General features: G+C 61.1%; 1 protein-coding gene across 50 annotated transcripts in view; it reads right to left on the bottom strand.

Moving 5' to 3' along the window:
* Positions 1-1,236: 1,236 nt before the first annotated feature.
* LOC129009708 (multiple epidermal growth factor-like domains protein 6) overlaps positions 1,237-13,382 on the bottom strand; it is a 124,041-nt gene continuing 111,895 nt past the window's right edge. For 3 of the 50 annotated variants that reach the window (XM_054443141.2, XM_054443131.2, XM_063660168.1), the window contains 16 exons: positions 13,106-13,234; positions 12,898-13,026; positions 12,462-12,590; positions 12,022-12,150; positions 11,710-11,838; positions 10,574-10,702; positions 10,329-10,460; positions 9,937-10,065; positions 9,172-9,300; positions 7,895-8,023; positions 7,639-7,767; positions 7,264-7,392; positions 7,026-7,154; positions 5,894-6,022; positions 4,214-4,261; positions 1,237-3,879 (listed from right to left, as the gene is read on the bottom strand). In XM_054443141.2, the coding sequence (XP_054299116.1) occupies positions 3,818-3,879; positions 4,214-4,261; positions 5,894-6,022; positions 7,026-7,154; positions 7,264-7,392; positions 7,639-7,767; positions 7,895-8,023; positions 9,172-9,300; positions 9,937-10,065; positions 10,329-10,460; positions 10,574-10,702; positions 11,710-11,838; positions 12,022-12,150; positions 12,462-12,590; positions 12,898-13,026; positions 13,106-13,234 (1,919 nt within the window). In that variant the 3' untranslated portion in view covers positions 1,237-3,817. Of the gene's footprint in view, positions 4,262-5,893; positions 6,023-6,051; positions 6,239-7,025; positions 7,155-7,263; positions 7,393-7,638; positions 7,768-7,894; positions 8,024-9,171; positions 9,301-9,936; positions 10,066-10,328; positions 10,461-10,573; positions 10,784-11,709; positions 11,839-12,021; positions 12,151-12,461; positions 12,591-12,897; positions 13,027-13,105; positions 13,235-13,382 lie in introns of all 50 variants that reach the window. The other 47 variants (XM_063660113.1, XM_063660088.1, XM_063660105.1 and 44 more) reach the window with 29 other exon arrangements.

Below are 13,382 nucleotides of genomic sequence, written 5' to 3'. Positions count from 1 at the left end.
GCAGTGAGTCGAGATGGCGCCACTGCACTCCAACACGGGTGACAGAGTGAGACCCTGTCTCAAACAAATAAATAAATAAAACCACAATGAAATATCTCACACCGTCAGAATGGCTATTATTAGAAAGTCAAAAATATAACATGTTGTTGAGGATGCACACAAGAGGAAATGCATATACACTGTTGGTGGGAATGTGAACTCACTTAGCCTCTATGGAAAATGCTACGGTTTTTCTCAAAGAACTAAAAATAGAACTCCCATTCCATCCAGCAATCCCACCACAGGGCATCTACGCAAAGGAAAGGAATCCATTGTATCAAAAAGATGCTCACACTTATGTGTTTATCACAGCACTGTTCACACTAGCAAAGATATGGAATTAACCTGTATCCATCAGTGGATGACTGGATAAAGATGTGGTGTGTGGAGGTGTGTGTGTGTGCACACGTGTGAATTTTACATTCATATATATATAAATCTGCATTCCATGTAGTACAGACATGCAGTATTTACATGCATACACACACCATGGACGACTACTCAGCCATAAAGAAGAATGAAATCATGACTGTTCCAGCAACACGGATGGAACCGAAGACCACTATCTTAGGTGAAATAACTCAGAAACAAAGTCAAATACTGCATGCTCTCCCTTATACGTGGGAGCTAAATAACGTGTACAGACAGAGAGGGGAATAACAGACATTGGAGACTGGAAGGGTGGGAGGGAGGAATGAGAAATTACTTCATGGGCAGAATGTACACTATTCAGTAAGGGTAACACTAAAGCCCAGACTTTTCCACCATGCGATATGTCCATGTAACAAAACTGCATGTGTACCCCTTAACTTTATACATATTGTTAAGCTGGAAAGGTGTGTGTATGTGAACACAGTAAACATGTAAGTATAAACACAGATGTACCATGTGTGTCCAAGCTTATTCAGGTTATCATTGCTATGTCTTACTTGCTTAACCTATTGGTTTCTGTAAAGCGCACGTTCAAATCACCCATGACAGTGATTTATTTCTACCTGTTCTATCCATCACTGCTGGATGAATGAATGAGCCTCATTGTTGGGTGCGTGTATGTGCATGTGTATTTACAGACTGTCGCGATGCTTCTCACCCTGAAATATTCAAACACCTGCCCTAATTCTCCTTTGGTTTACTCTGCATGTGTGTATTTCTACCCTTTGAAGCATGTCTTTTATAGTGAAAATACTATTTAGTATATTTTTAATGCAGTCTAGTCTGTTTTTAATTGACAAATAATAATTGTAGATATTCATCAGATACACAGTGATGTTTTGATACATGGGATGTCTAGTGATCAAATCAGGGTAATGAGCATATCATCTCAAGCGTTTATGATGTGTGTTGAGAATGTTCAATATCCTCCTTCTTGCTATTTGAAACTATATAATATACGGTCAGGGGTTTGTTTTTCTGTCGTCATTTGTAACCGTTAACATTAGGATCTGTGAGCGTTTTCTAGTTATTCCGCTTTATTTTCCTCCGCTCCTGACTGCCATTGGATAGCTGAGATTTCCTCCGGATGGGCAGAAGCTCAGCCTGCCTTATGGCTTCCGTAGCTGAACACTGTGTCTTCACTGAGCGGGATGAGTGATTGGTACCTGCCAGGCCCCCGGTCCACACCCTCACACCATGCTGAGACTGTCGGGGGTTCCCACTGGGGAGTAATGGGGATATTTTGATTCTCTGAATTACTAGGCCATTTGGGAACTGTGGTGACTGAACATCTCAGAGGACCCTCCTGGCTTCTTTCTCTTCTGGCTGGAGAACGTCTCTAAGAGCATTTTCAAATAAGGCTTTTCTGTAGAAAAATGGCCGAGGCCTTGAAGTTCTAAGAATAACATGGACTTTGCACGCCCTTGATAGTTTAGCTGGACATAAAATTCAGCCTTCAAATATTTCCTTCAAACTCTGAGGATGGAACATCACAGTTTTCTGGCTCTCTGTGTTTCTCACGTAAAGTCTGAGGTCAATTCGATTCCCATTCTTCTTTTTTCTCTGGGACTTTAGAATTTATCTTTGACACTGATGTTCTTCAAGGTCTTATGGCTTTTTTATGTTATTTTTCCATCTTGTGCATTTCCAGGCTGAGATCATTCACCTTTAGATCTGAGAACGTCTTGGTCGTCGTTGCTTCATGTCAATGACTTCTTACTTTTGTATTTTGCAGTTAGATGATGTGAATGAACACCTCCCTTACCCATTTCCATTCATCTATCTTCTGTACGTTGTCTCTCTTTACGCCTCCCTGCTATTCCTGGGAGAATCTCCTGAGCTGTATCCACTCACCCCATCTGCTGGATGCTTCAAGGTGTGCATTTTCCACATTCCGTCTGCACCCCAGTCCGTCTCTCTCTGGCTGCTGCTCCTACCTCCCCACCATCCCACCCTCCCTTATCACTGTTTTACTTTAAAGTCTCCCCACAGCGGTCCATTCATCAGCTTCCTCTATGACAGCTCCCTTGCTGTCTGTGAGCAACCGAGCTCACTGGACTCCTCCTCCTCCTCCTGCTGGTGAAATCCTCTGCCCTGGGGCCTCAGCCACCTTGGCTGGTTTTAGGGTGATGGGGGGTGGCAGCCCAGACCCTAAGGGGGCCTTCTCAAGGGAGAGAGAGTCCTGTGTTGCAGCGTGAATGCAGCCCTCTCCATTTGCCACCCTGCCCTGCAGAGGAGCCCCCAGCCACCACCTCTACCCTCTGCCTCTACCGTCCACTCTGGGCCCTTCTTCCGGGAGAAGTCAGCCTCAGCCCATGAGTGCCAGGTGCTCGGGAGGGCCGGCCTGTCCTCACCCAGGGAGTCCCTTCCCTTGCAATGCTGCCCTCCCCCTACTGCTGATGCTCAGGTAGGGGTGGGTGGGGTGGGCCCGAGGAAGTTTGGCCTCAGTCCAGGTTGCCCCTCCACACCAGCCCTCCTCCCGCTGGGCCCTTCTTTGGGACCAGCCACTCTCTGGGTCTCCGGGGGTGTCTCAGTGGTAATGAATGCAGCCCCAGCGTTCTCCTCAATAGCACCGGGAACTGAGATGAGCCCCAACTTCTTCACTTGTGTGGCACCCCCACCCCTGCAAAGGGACCCAGGTGCACTGGGAGGTCCCTGTGTGCACCATTATGCTGGCTGGGCCCCAGGGAGGAGCCCACACAGAGTCCACGTAACACAGCAAACACACAGGTCACGAGGAGGCTGCCTGCTCCTTTACCTTCCTGGGTTTACATGGTACAGGAGCCAGCAGCCTGGTGAGCCCACAGGACCCTGCAGACCTGAATCAGCGTTTCTGGGGATCGGGCAGGAGATGACAGGCAGCTTCCAGCTGATCCCAGGGCTGCAGCGGGCATGTGCAGCAGCCCATAAATACCTTTACATAAATACGGGCTGGGCGACTTCCAGTCCCAAGGCCTAGCACCAAAAAGCCTGCCTGGAGGACAGTGGTCCTGTGCCTGCACCTACACCCACACCCACACTGGGGCCCACACCTGTCCTCAGTCCCACTCAGAGCCGCAGGGAGAGCGGGGCTTCCTCAGCCCAGGCCCAGAGCGTGCCCCTGGGTTCTGCAGAGCCAGGCCAGGAGGCGCCTCTCTTCCAGCAGCCATGCGAGGCTTCCCTCCTCAAGGCCACACCAGCCTCCAAGAGCGACAGGTTGCTGGGCTGTCCACAGCCCTCCACGGCCCTCAGAGGAAGGGCAGTACCAGGAGCTCTGGGCCCATGAAGTGTCCTTCTCAGTGGTCACCAAAGGCCTGGGTCCCCTCTGGCTGGGACTGGAGAGGCGGGCTCCATGGGACTGCCTCTGCTAGTGCCTCGCTGGTCCACCGCTCCGGGATGTGGGTCTGCTGGAGGCGGGCAGTGTGGCCACTGGGGAAAAGGAGAAAAGAGGGCCAGTCCAGGGTGGGGTGGGTGCTCCCAAAACAGACTGGGTTCTGGGTTGGCACCTCTCCCACCCACCCCTCCCCTCAGCAGCGCAGCTCAGCTCAGCCCAGCAGAGCAGGGTGGGGCCCACCCGTCCTTCCCAGCCTGTCCTTCCCAGCTCTAGCCCCAGCCTTGGTCTCTGAGCTCCAGATTCCTGGGGCCCAAGGCCCCGGGTGCAGCCGCTGCCCTGTGGGGCCCAGATTATACTTAAGCTCTCTTCTTTGACTTTGCCATAACCCACCCTCCTGGCAAGCCCACAGGCATTCCCCACACCCCTTACCTGAGCCCTGGACTAAGGACGGGTTCTCGGGGAGCCGGAGGGGCCCACCTGGAGGGGAGAGAGAGCAGGCCATGTTAGTACCCCCAGCCTTGAGTGAGACACAGTAATGGCAGCAAGGCGTGACCCCATCCAGGCCTTCAGGGACCTCCACTTCCCCCGCACAGCCTCCTTCCCTTCTCACTCCTTTGCACTCGGGGAAGGAACGGGGGCAGGGGGTGGGGGGGAGCTCTCCCTCTCCCCAAAGGAAAGCTCTCAGCCCCTCCAAGCCCCCACTACCCGCGACATCAGGGGCTTTACCCAACGCCAAGCCAAGTTCACTCCAGGGGAGGGCGCAGGACCCAGGACTCCCCACGCCCAGCAAGACCCTGCCCATGGGGCCCCAGGCTCCTGAGGCCTCCAGCTCAATGTCAAGGCACTGCCCTCGGCACCTAGCTCAGGTGCTGGCAGCCGGCGGTGCAGTACCACAGCTGACCACTAGATGCCGCTGCCGGGCAGCCTTTTGTCCCTGAACCAGCGCACGGGCTGCGGCCCCGCCCCTCCTCTCCTCGCCCCGCCCCGCTCCACCTAGATGGGGGCTCCCCGGTCTTAAGGCTCTGAACAGTCTGCAGCCAGGACTGCCTTAGAAAGCCACAAACAGATGCACACATACACAAAGTCAAGACGATTTGGAGGCCTCCAAGCCGAGGACCCCAAGTGTGAAATCCCCAGTTAGCCAAAAGGCAGAGCCTGCAGCCTGGTGCCCGGCCTTTGCCCCGCCCACATGTCCTGCCCTGCACAGGCCCCAAGCCTGCCTCTCACTTCCCTCTGCAGAGACAACCTTTCCCAACGCCGCTGGGGGGTACACGGTGTGGGGGTGGGGGGTACACGGTGTGGGGGTGGGGGGGCGGGCAGCAAAGTCTGGGCTGGCCAGAGGGGTGGCTACATCCCAAAAGCACTGCCTGCAGGCAGAGAGCACATTCCAGGACAGCCTCAGGGGCTTAGGCGCTAAGGAGCCACCTTCACACAGGTGCTGGAGCACGCTCACACATGCCTGTCACACACGCCTGTGCCTCCTGCCGCACATGCAAGCACTATTACGCAGATGCACTGGCCACATTCACACAACTGATGCACACTTAACACACAGGCACTGGCACACACAGGTGCCTGCTGCCCGTGCAGGACTGCATCCATGGACTGGCACACACTGAGTGCCACACACATGTACTGGCACACATGCACACACCCCTGCTGCTCACACTGTTGCATATGCGGGCACAGACACACCCTCACACCCTGGTGCACGTGTATGGGGGCAGGAGGGGCAGGGATGGCCAGCGTCCGTCCGCACTGTGGATGGTCCAGCCCAGCCATGGGGTCATGACCCTCTTCACGCCCCCCGGCGGTTTGTAGCCCACCCTTGCAGCTGTTGGGGCTGGGAAGGATGGGCTGTTTCCAGCTGGCAGCATGGCCCACCCCTGTTCCCTAGTTAAGTGACTGGGAAGCTCACACTCCACCCATCAGAAGCCAAGTGACACTCTGGGTACCAGATGGGGACAGATGACATTCGCTATGTCTGAATAGCCATAGGGTGACCCGGCCAACTCTGCAGTGGATGAGACAGGGGTCCTCTGCCAGGGTGGAGCTGATGCTGATGGAGGGAGGGTGCCTTCCCGCCCTTCCCCAGGAAGCCCAGCTCACCTTCCCGGCACGTGGGCCCCATGTAGCCATCCAGACAGTGACACTGCCCACTGACAGGGTCGCAGTCAGCCCCACCCCCGCAGTCACAGTGCAGGGTGCAGTTGGGCCCGAACTGGCCCCTTCTGCAATCTGCAAGGCGGAGGGGGCGGGAGACAAACCTGAGCATCATCCCTGCCTTCCCCGCGCCAGGGACCCTGGGCCCAGGGGCCCCCGGCAGAGCCTGGGTGGAGTGAAGCCTTCCGCCTGGGTGTGTGTGGGAGCTAAGATCTTGGGCCTCGGTTTCCCCTGAGGAGTAAACAGTTCCTGCCCTGCCTTCTTCAGCTACATTCTGCAGCCAGTGAGCTCCTGCATGAAAAAGCCCAGGCCCCAGGCACACGTCCAGAGTCACCACCGAGTTCCTGCCCCACCCCAGGAGGGCAAACAGGAGCCAGTGTTCAGGGATGCCCCCTCAGGGCACAACGGGCCTGAGAGCCACAAGGCCAGGTAAGCAGCCCCAGCAGGAGGGCCCCTCCTGTCCTCAGGTGGGTCCCTCCTATCCTCAGGTGGGTCCCTCCTGTCCTCAGGTGGGTCCCTCCTGTCCTCAGGTGGGCCCCTCCTATCCTCAGGTGAGCCCCTCCTATCCTCAGGTGAGCACCTCCTATCCTTAGGTGGGGTCCTCTAGGCTGGAGGGGCCACAGCCCCCTCGATGTTCCCCCATCCACGCCTGGCAGATGAGCCCCTCCTATCCTCAGGTGGGTCCCTCCTATCGTCAGGTGGGCCCCTGCTATCCTCAGGTGGGGTCCTCTAGGCTGGAGGGGCCACAGCCCCCTCGATGTCCCCCCATCCACGCCTGGCAGATGAGGGAAGTCTTTCCACCCGACCAGAGCCCCCTCCCATGACCCCAGCCCTCCTGGGACGTTGTGGGGGCCACACGGCAGGGCCCGGCCTAAGGCTGCAGCAGGAGCGCCATGCTTGGCACCGCATGTCCCAGCAGCTGACTCCAACCCCCCCAGGGGGCACAGTCCACGTGCAGAGGCCACAGGAGGGGATGGTGCCCAGCCCAGGACTGGCACAGGTAGGGCCCAACCAATCGATATTGGTCACTGATGGAGACCCACACCCACGCCCTTCCTGGGCAGGACCCCAGACTCACCCAGGTTACAGGTGGCTCCTGAGCGCCCTGGTGGGCAAAGGCAGAGACCGGTGACAGGGTCACAGGGTGACCCCCCGTCGCAGTCACACCGCTGGTGGCAGCCCTCTCCAAATGAACCTGGCTCACACCCTGGTGGGGGCAGTGGGCTCAGTGTCCCCCTCCTGTCCTGTACCCAGACGGGATGGGGCCAGGGAGCGGGGGTTCAGGGTGGGGAGAGGAAGAGGCACGAAGCACTCACCCCTCTCACAGAAATGGCCGTGGAAGCCAGCGGGACACAGGCACCGGCCACTGATGGGGTTGCAGGGGGCTCCATGTTGACACCGGCACACTCCCTGGCAGCCAGCCCCGTGGAAGCCAGGTGGACAGGCTGAAGGACACCAGTTAGCACGAGACAAGGGCACACGGTGGCAGAAATGTCCAGTTTGCCCAGAGTGAGTAAAACCCGCCAATTTGGGAGCCCATGAGAAGCCCCCTCCTGCCCGTCCTCGTCCCTCCCCACTGCTGCTGGCTCCCCACCTCCCCACCACTTCACTGCTGCCCGGATCACCCACATGGGAGGAGTGGACAGTGGCTCAAAGGGGCCCCAGCCCAGCTGCACAGGCCCCCAACTCACGGTGCTCGCAGGCCTGGCCGTAGAAGCCGGGGCCGCAGCGGCAGGTGCCCGTGGCGGGCTCACATGTGCTGTTGTTGTGGCAGGAGCACTCCAGAAGGCAGGCGGTTCCGTAGCGCCCAGGGGGACAGGCTGGGGACAGAGCAGGGCGGGCAGGGCGGGGTGGGCAGTCCTCAGGTACCAGCCTTGCCCAACCCTATGGCAGCTCAGGGCACATCCCTGAGGGGATGCTGCGGTCCCGCTGGCCCCGCACACTCACCCAGCTCACAGTGCAGCCCTGTCCAGCCCAGGCCACAGGAGCAGCTGCCATTGTTGGCGTGGCACAGCCCTCCGTTCCTGCAGGAGCAGGTGTTCTCACAGCCCACGCCAAACCGGTTCTGGGGGCAGCCTGGGGACAGAAGGCAGGTGCTGCCTGGACCTCTGGCTGAGGGCTGGGCTCCCTCTGGGGACGTGTCCCCACAGGCTGACAGTCACTCAGTAACTGCTTCCTGAGGCCCATCAGTGCCAGTCTCTGCCTGCTGGGTGGGCACATGCCAGGGAGTGGCACCAGCCGCATCCTCTCATTCATTGGTCATCTCAGGCTTCCAAGTGCCAGGCCTGGTCTAGGAACTGAGAGTGGCTCAGTCATAAAGGGGCTGGGTGAGCGCCTGCCCAGCCTGCAGGAAGGGGTTCACAGAAGGCTTCATGGAGGCAGTGGCCCACTGTGAACCAGCTGTCTCCCACTTGGGAGTGAGTGCACATCCTCCAGGCCTGAAAAGTAGCGTGGCTGGGCTGCCATGGGCTCAGAGGTGGCTGGCTGCAGCCCTGCTGTTACAGCCAGATGCCTGATGACCGGCTTGATAGCACTACCCTTCCTGGGAGTGAGGCAGGGCCAAGCTACACCCCAGCTGGGGCCTGAGCCTTGGGATCCTGAACCCTCTGCTGTCACAGGCTCCCAATAAGCCCAGAAGGCCAAGAACTGCTGTGGGGGCAGCCAGTCCCTTGATGCAGACTAAGGGTGGGACCAGGCCAAGAGGCTGTGGCTGTGTTCATGAGCACTGGGCCTGTCCGTGCAGGAGCCACTACGCCTGTCCCCTGGGTCCAGCCCGTCTCTCTACTCTTGACTGTGCTCTAGGCCTACCTCCACTTTGGTCCCTGAGCCCTGGGCCTGGCAGAAAGGGCCAGAAGGACTCCACCCTCAGGCAGAAGACAGCCACCCAATCCCTCCTGCAAGGGGCCAGGCAGGCGCTGGGTAGGAACCTGCAGCCCCCACGGCCACCTCGATGAGGATGGGGTCACTGGGTGGCCTAAGCCCCGGGGGCTGAGTGTCGAGGCAGGGGCTGGGGTGACATGGGACGGTCCATTCCCCCAGGCAGGGCAGCGTAGTCAACACAAGCTACAGCACTCTCGTCTCAGCCCCAGCGTCAAGTGGGGAGCTGGTGGCAGCCAGGATGTGTGGGTGCCTGGGCTGGGCCCACCCCTCCAGCGTCCCCACGGCTAATCCAGTGACATCTCTGTGAAGGGCCTGTGAGCACACCCTCCAGAGTGAACACTCACCTCGCTCACAGCGGACGCCGGCTCTCCCCGGGGGGCAGAGGCAGGTGCCGGTCACAGGGTTGCAGGCTGCCCCCTGCCCACACCCACACACGTGGGTGCAGTTGGGGCCGAAGCGGCCCTGTGGACAGGCTGCCAGGGAGGAAGTGGTGATCGTGGCTGGCTTCCCTTCTCTCCCTGCCCCGTCAACCCCGGAGTGGGGATAGGACAGGATGGGATGGGGTGAGGGGACCCTGGGTCTGCCCCAGACAGGGTGGGGCCAGCCAACTCCCATGCACCCACCCTGGCATCTCCCTTCCACCCGCAGGCCCTGCTGGGGCCAGGCCACTGCCGCCTGCTCTGCAGTGACTCACTGCCACCCCCGCCCACCCCACCAGCTCTGCCGGGGTCCCAGAAGGGGAAAGTCCCTGCATGACTGAGGGAAGAGGCCCGTTTCCCAGCAGGACGCTTGGCCACAGCTGAGCTGCCCAGCTGACCTCTGTGCCCGGCTGTGCTCAAGCCCCTGGCAGACATGGCACAGGTGGCCGGGCACAGCAGGTGCAGGGGCAGAGCTAGCAGAAGCCTGTGGGACCTGGGGCCACACAGACACCCCCAGCGCTGCAGGTCCTTTCTGCCCCTCTGGCTTAGCCCCACTTGGGGCCAGGCCCAGCCAGAGGGGGCTGAAGGGCAGGGAGGTGGACAGTCGGGGGTCGTCCTCCTGCAGGCTGGCTGGCCCTACCCCGGAGACACAGGAGGCGCCACTCAGCCCTGCTGCCACCAGCCACTCACTGAGGCTGCAGTCCGCCCCGAGGAACCCAGCGGGGCAGCGGCAGGCCCCCGTGGCTGCATGACAGGAGCCCCCGTTGAGACATCCACACATCTGTTCACAGCCTGGCCCATACCGCCCGGGCGGGCATCCTGCAGGGAGAGGGGCTAGCTGCAGGGGCTGGGGCTGGAGGCTTCCCCAGTGCCCCTGAACACAGCAAGGCAGCTCTCGTGAGGCCCCCACACCCTCCATCTTCCACCCCCTCAGACGAGGGCCTTCCCGGGGACCAGGGGAACTGGGGCCCAGCACGCCAGGCAGGACTCCCGACGAGGGCTTTCCCAGGGACTAGGGGAACTGGGGCCCAGCATGCCTGGCAAGACTGCCGAGACCCTGGGTGGGCACAGGCAGCACTCACGTTGCTGGCAGCTGGGGCCGTGGTAGCCAGCAGCACATGAGCAGATCCCAGTGGCAGGGTGGCAGGCCGGGTTCTCACCGGGACACTGGCACATCCGTGCACAGTCCTCCCCAAAGCTGCCGGGCGGGCACGCTGGGTGCAGACAGGCAGGGTGGGTCCTGGCCCAGCCCAGCCAAGGAATAGGCAGCCTCTCTGGATTCCCCCTGCCCAGCTGCTCCTCAGGGTGGGGGCTTGGGAGCACCTACCCTGCTTGCAGCCAGAGCCAGTGAAGCCAGGGGGACAGTGGCAGGCCCCAGTGACGTGGTGGCAGGCAGCGCCAGGCGGGCAGCTGCAGCGCTGGGCACAGGCCTCTCCAAACCAGCCCCATAGGCAGGCTGCAGAAAGATGAGGGCTGGGGAGGCTTCCTGGGAGGGGCCCGTAGGGATCTGTGGGCCAGGACAGGCCCGGAGCAGGTGCTGTGGGTAGGACCCACCCAATGCTGGCTGAACTGGGGGCTGTGCTCACCATTCTCACACCTTGAGCCCCCCCACCCCGGAGGGCAGAGGCAGGCCCCAGTGGCAAGGTGGCAGGGGGCTCCCCGCCGGCAGGCACAGCGCCCCTCACATTGAGGCCCGAATGTGCCCTTGGCACAGGCTGCAGGGACCAGACAGAGATTGCTGAGAGCTCAGCGTCTGGCAGCCCCGCCCCATGGAAGGCGAAGGAGCAGGCAGACAGCAGCCAGGGCTCAGCACTGAGGCAATGGGAGCCAGCGACAGCCCTGAGGCCAGCCAAGTGCCCAGGCCTCCCTCAGACAGCAGACCCAAGGCTCCTGCCCTGAGCAAGGGACCGCCCAAGCTGCACCTCAAGCAGTGGGGACAGCGCCTCTGCTGGAAGGGGGGCTGGTGTTAGGGGCTTGGGTGGGAGGCCGGGGCTTGAGGAATGAGGCAGTGTTGCCCTTTCATGTCTGGGCTCTGGACGGGCTGAGGCCCCACTGGGTGGACCAGGCCCTGCTGGCACAGCAGCCACAGCCAGACTCCCACTGGCAGGAGGCCTCCAGCCAGCACAGGCTCCAGGACAAGGGGTGAAGGGGCCCCTCTCTGTATGCAGGAAACAGGAACAGCCCCCTGAGCCCCAGAGCATCCTCCATTCCACCCACCACAGGGCTGGCCGGGGCTACCCCCGCCAAGGCAAAGCAGCAGCACTCTGTCCCCCCAGGCCAGCTTCCTAGGCTGAGACCCTCCCAACAGGGTCTTAGTGCTCTGACGGCAGCTCTTGCATTCACAGGACAACAGATCCCCTGGTGAGGCCCCACCCCGGGCACAGTCCTCAGCCCTGCAGTGAGGCTGATGCCACCCCTTCCCAGCAGGGCCTGCAGACCCCCCTGCTGCCCCGCCCCACTCACGGCTCTGACACTTGTCCCCAATCCAGCCGGCTGGGCAGAGGCAGCGGCCTGTGTGCGGGTCACACAGGCCCCCGTTGAGGCAACCGCAGCTGTGCCGGCAACCAGCTCCGACGTCCCCAGGGAGGCACTCTACAGGAGCAGAGACAAGCACGAGGGTGAGGGTCCTGCCTCCTGGGCTTATGCTTCCTGCACACAGGGCTGAAGCCCACACCCCAGGGCGCTGCCCCCTGACCCAGGAGCCCTCCTAGGCCTGCAGGTAGGGCTGCATCAGGCATGCTGGGGTATGTCCCTCCTCTGCCGCCCAGCGCTCACCCTTCTCACAGGCCAGGCCGGCCCAGCCCTCCAGGCACGCACAGTGGCCTGACACAGGGTCGCAGGTCCCCCCATTCTGGCAGAGGCAGGAATGTTGACAGTTGTCGCCGTACAGGCCAGCAGGGCAGGCTGGGGCCGGGGAAGAGGGAGCAACCTGCATCCCCCAGCCAGCTGGCCCCACAGGGTCTGTCTGGCTTTCCAGCCCCATGTTGGACTTTGGGGCCAGGGACCTTGCAGGGGGCTGCCTCTAGGATGACCTGCCAGCCCAGCCTGACTCAACATCCCTGCCTGGAGAGGGGCACAGGTGAAAGGCACGGTCCTCAGTCCTAACAGCCCCTTCCTCCCTCCCCTAGGCACCAAGTGTCCTGTGGGCCCCGCAAGAGGCCAGCACCCTCGCTCAGGCCTGGACCCCGGTCCCTGGACTCCTGGGTGGGGCTTACCCTGCAGGCAGGAGGGCCCCATCCAGCCAGGGGCACAGTGGCACTGCCCGTGGACAGGGTCACAGGAGGCCCCGTTAAAGCAGGCACAGGCCTGGCTGCAATTGCGCCCATAGGTGTGGGCTGGGCAGCCTGCAGGTGGAGAGGGCTGGTCAGAGCCGGGGGTGGGCAGGACCCCAGGGGTTGGCAGCTGGGCAGATCTGCCAGGGTCCCCTCGGCTGCTGCGGCCAACTGTCCCCTCCCTCTGGCTCAGGACACCCGCTCCGCAGAGTGGCCACAAAAAAGGACCAATGCTTTGGCCCGAGTGAGCAAAGCATCACTCTCAGGGGGGTTGCCTGGTAGCTTCGGACACTCAGGACAGGTGACAGGAGGGAGTCTCCTACGGAGGACCCGGCACCCCCTCCTGCAGCACCCTGGGCTGAGCAGGGACCTCACGCACTCTCGGCACAGCGGGGGCCCCGGCGGCCAGCGGGGCAGAGGCAGGAGCCATTCACAGCATCACAGGCAGCTCCAGCGGTGCAGTTGCAGGCACTGCGACAGTCCAATCCAAAGAAGCCGGCCGGGCAGGCTGCAGGTAGGGGGCAGTGATGTGGAGGGGCCCACACTGGAGGCCACCCAGCCTAGCCCCCGCCTGTGCCCTAGCTCACCACGCTCGCAGAAGGTGCCCCTCCAGCCGGCCGGGCAGGTGCAGGCCCCGCTGACGTGGTCACAGGCTGCTCCGTGCTGACACTGGCACCGCTGCTCACAGCCGGGCCCAAAGTGGCCCTGGGGACACCCTGAGACATGCGGCCCCGGCCCACTATCAGCCAGAGGGGCCAGGAGCCTGACCCAGCCATGCCTGGGCCTTGCCGCCATCCCCAGGACTACGGGACAGGCCTGGCTCCTGAGAAGCAACTTCCTGCCCAAGGGAGACTGGGCTCACTC

Source organism: Pongo pygmaeus, chromosome 1 (genome assembly GCF_028885625.2).
Source record: "Pongo pygmaeus isolate AG05252 chromosome 1, NHGRI_mPonPyg2-v2.0_pri, whole genome shotgun sequence".
NCBI lineage: Eukaryota > Metazoa > Chordata > Mammalia > Primates > Hominidae > Pongo > Pongo pygmaeus.
This window is presented reverse-complemented; position numbering and strand designations above follow the sequence as displayed.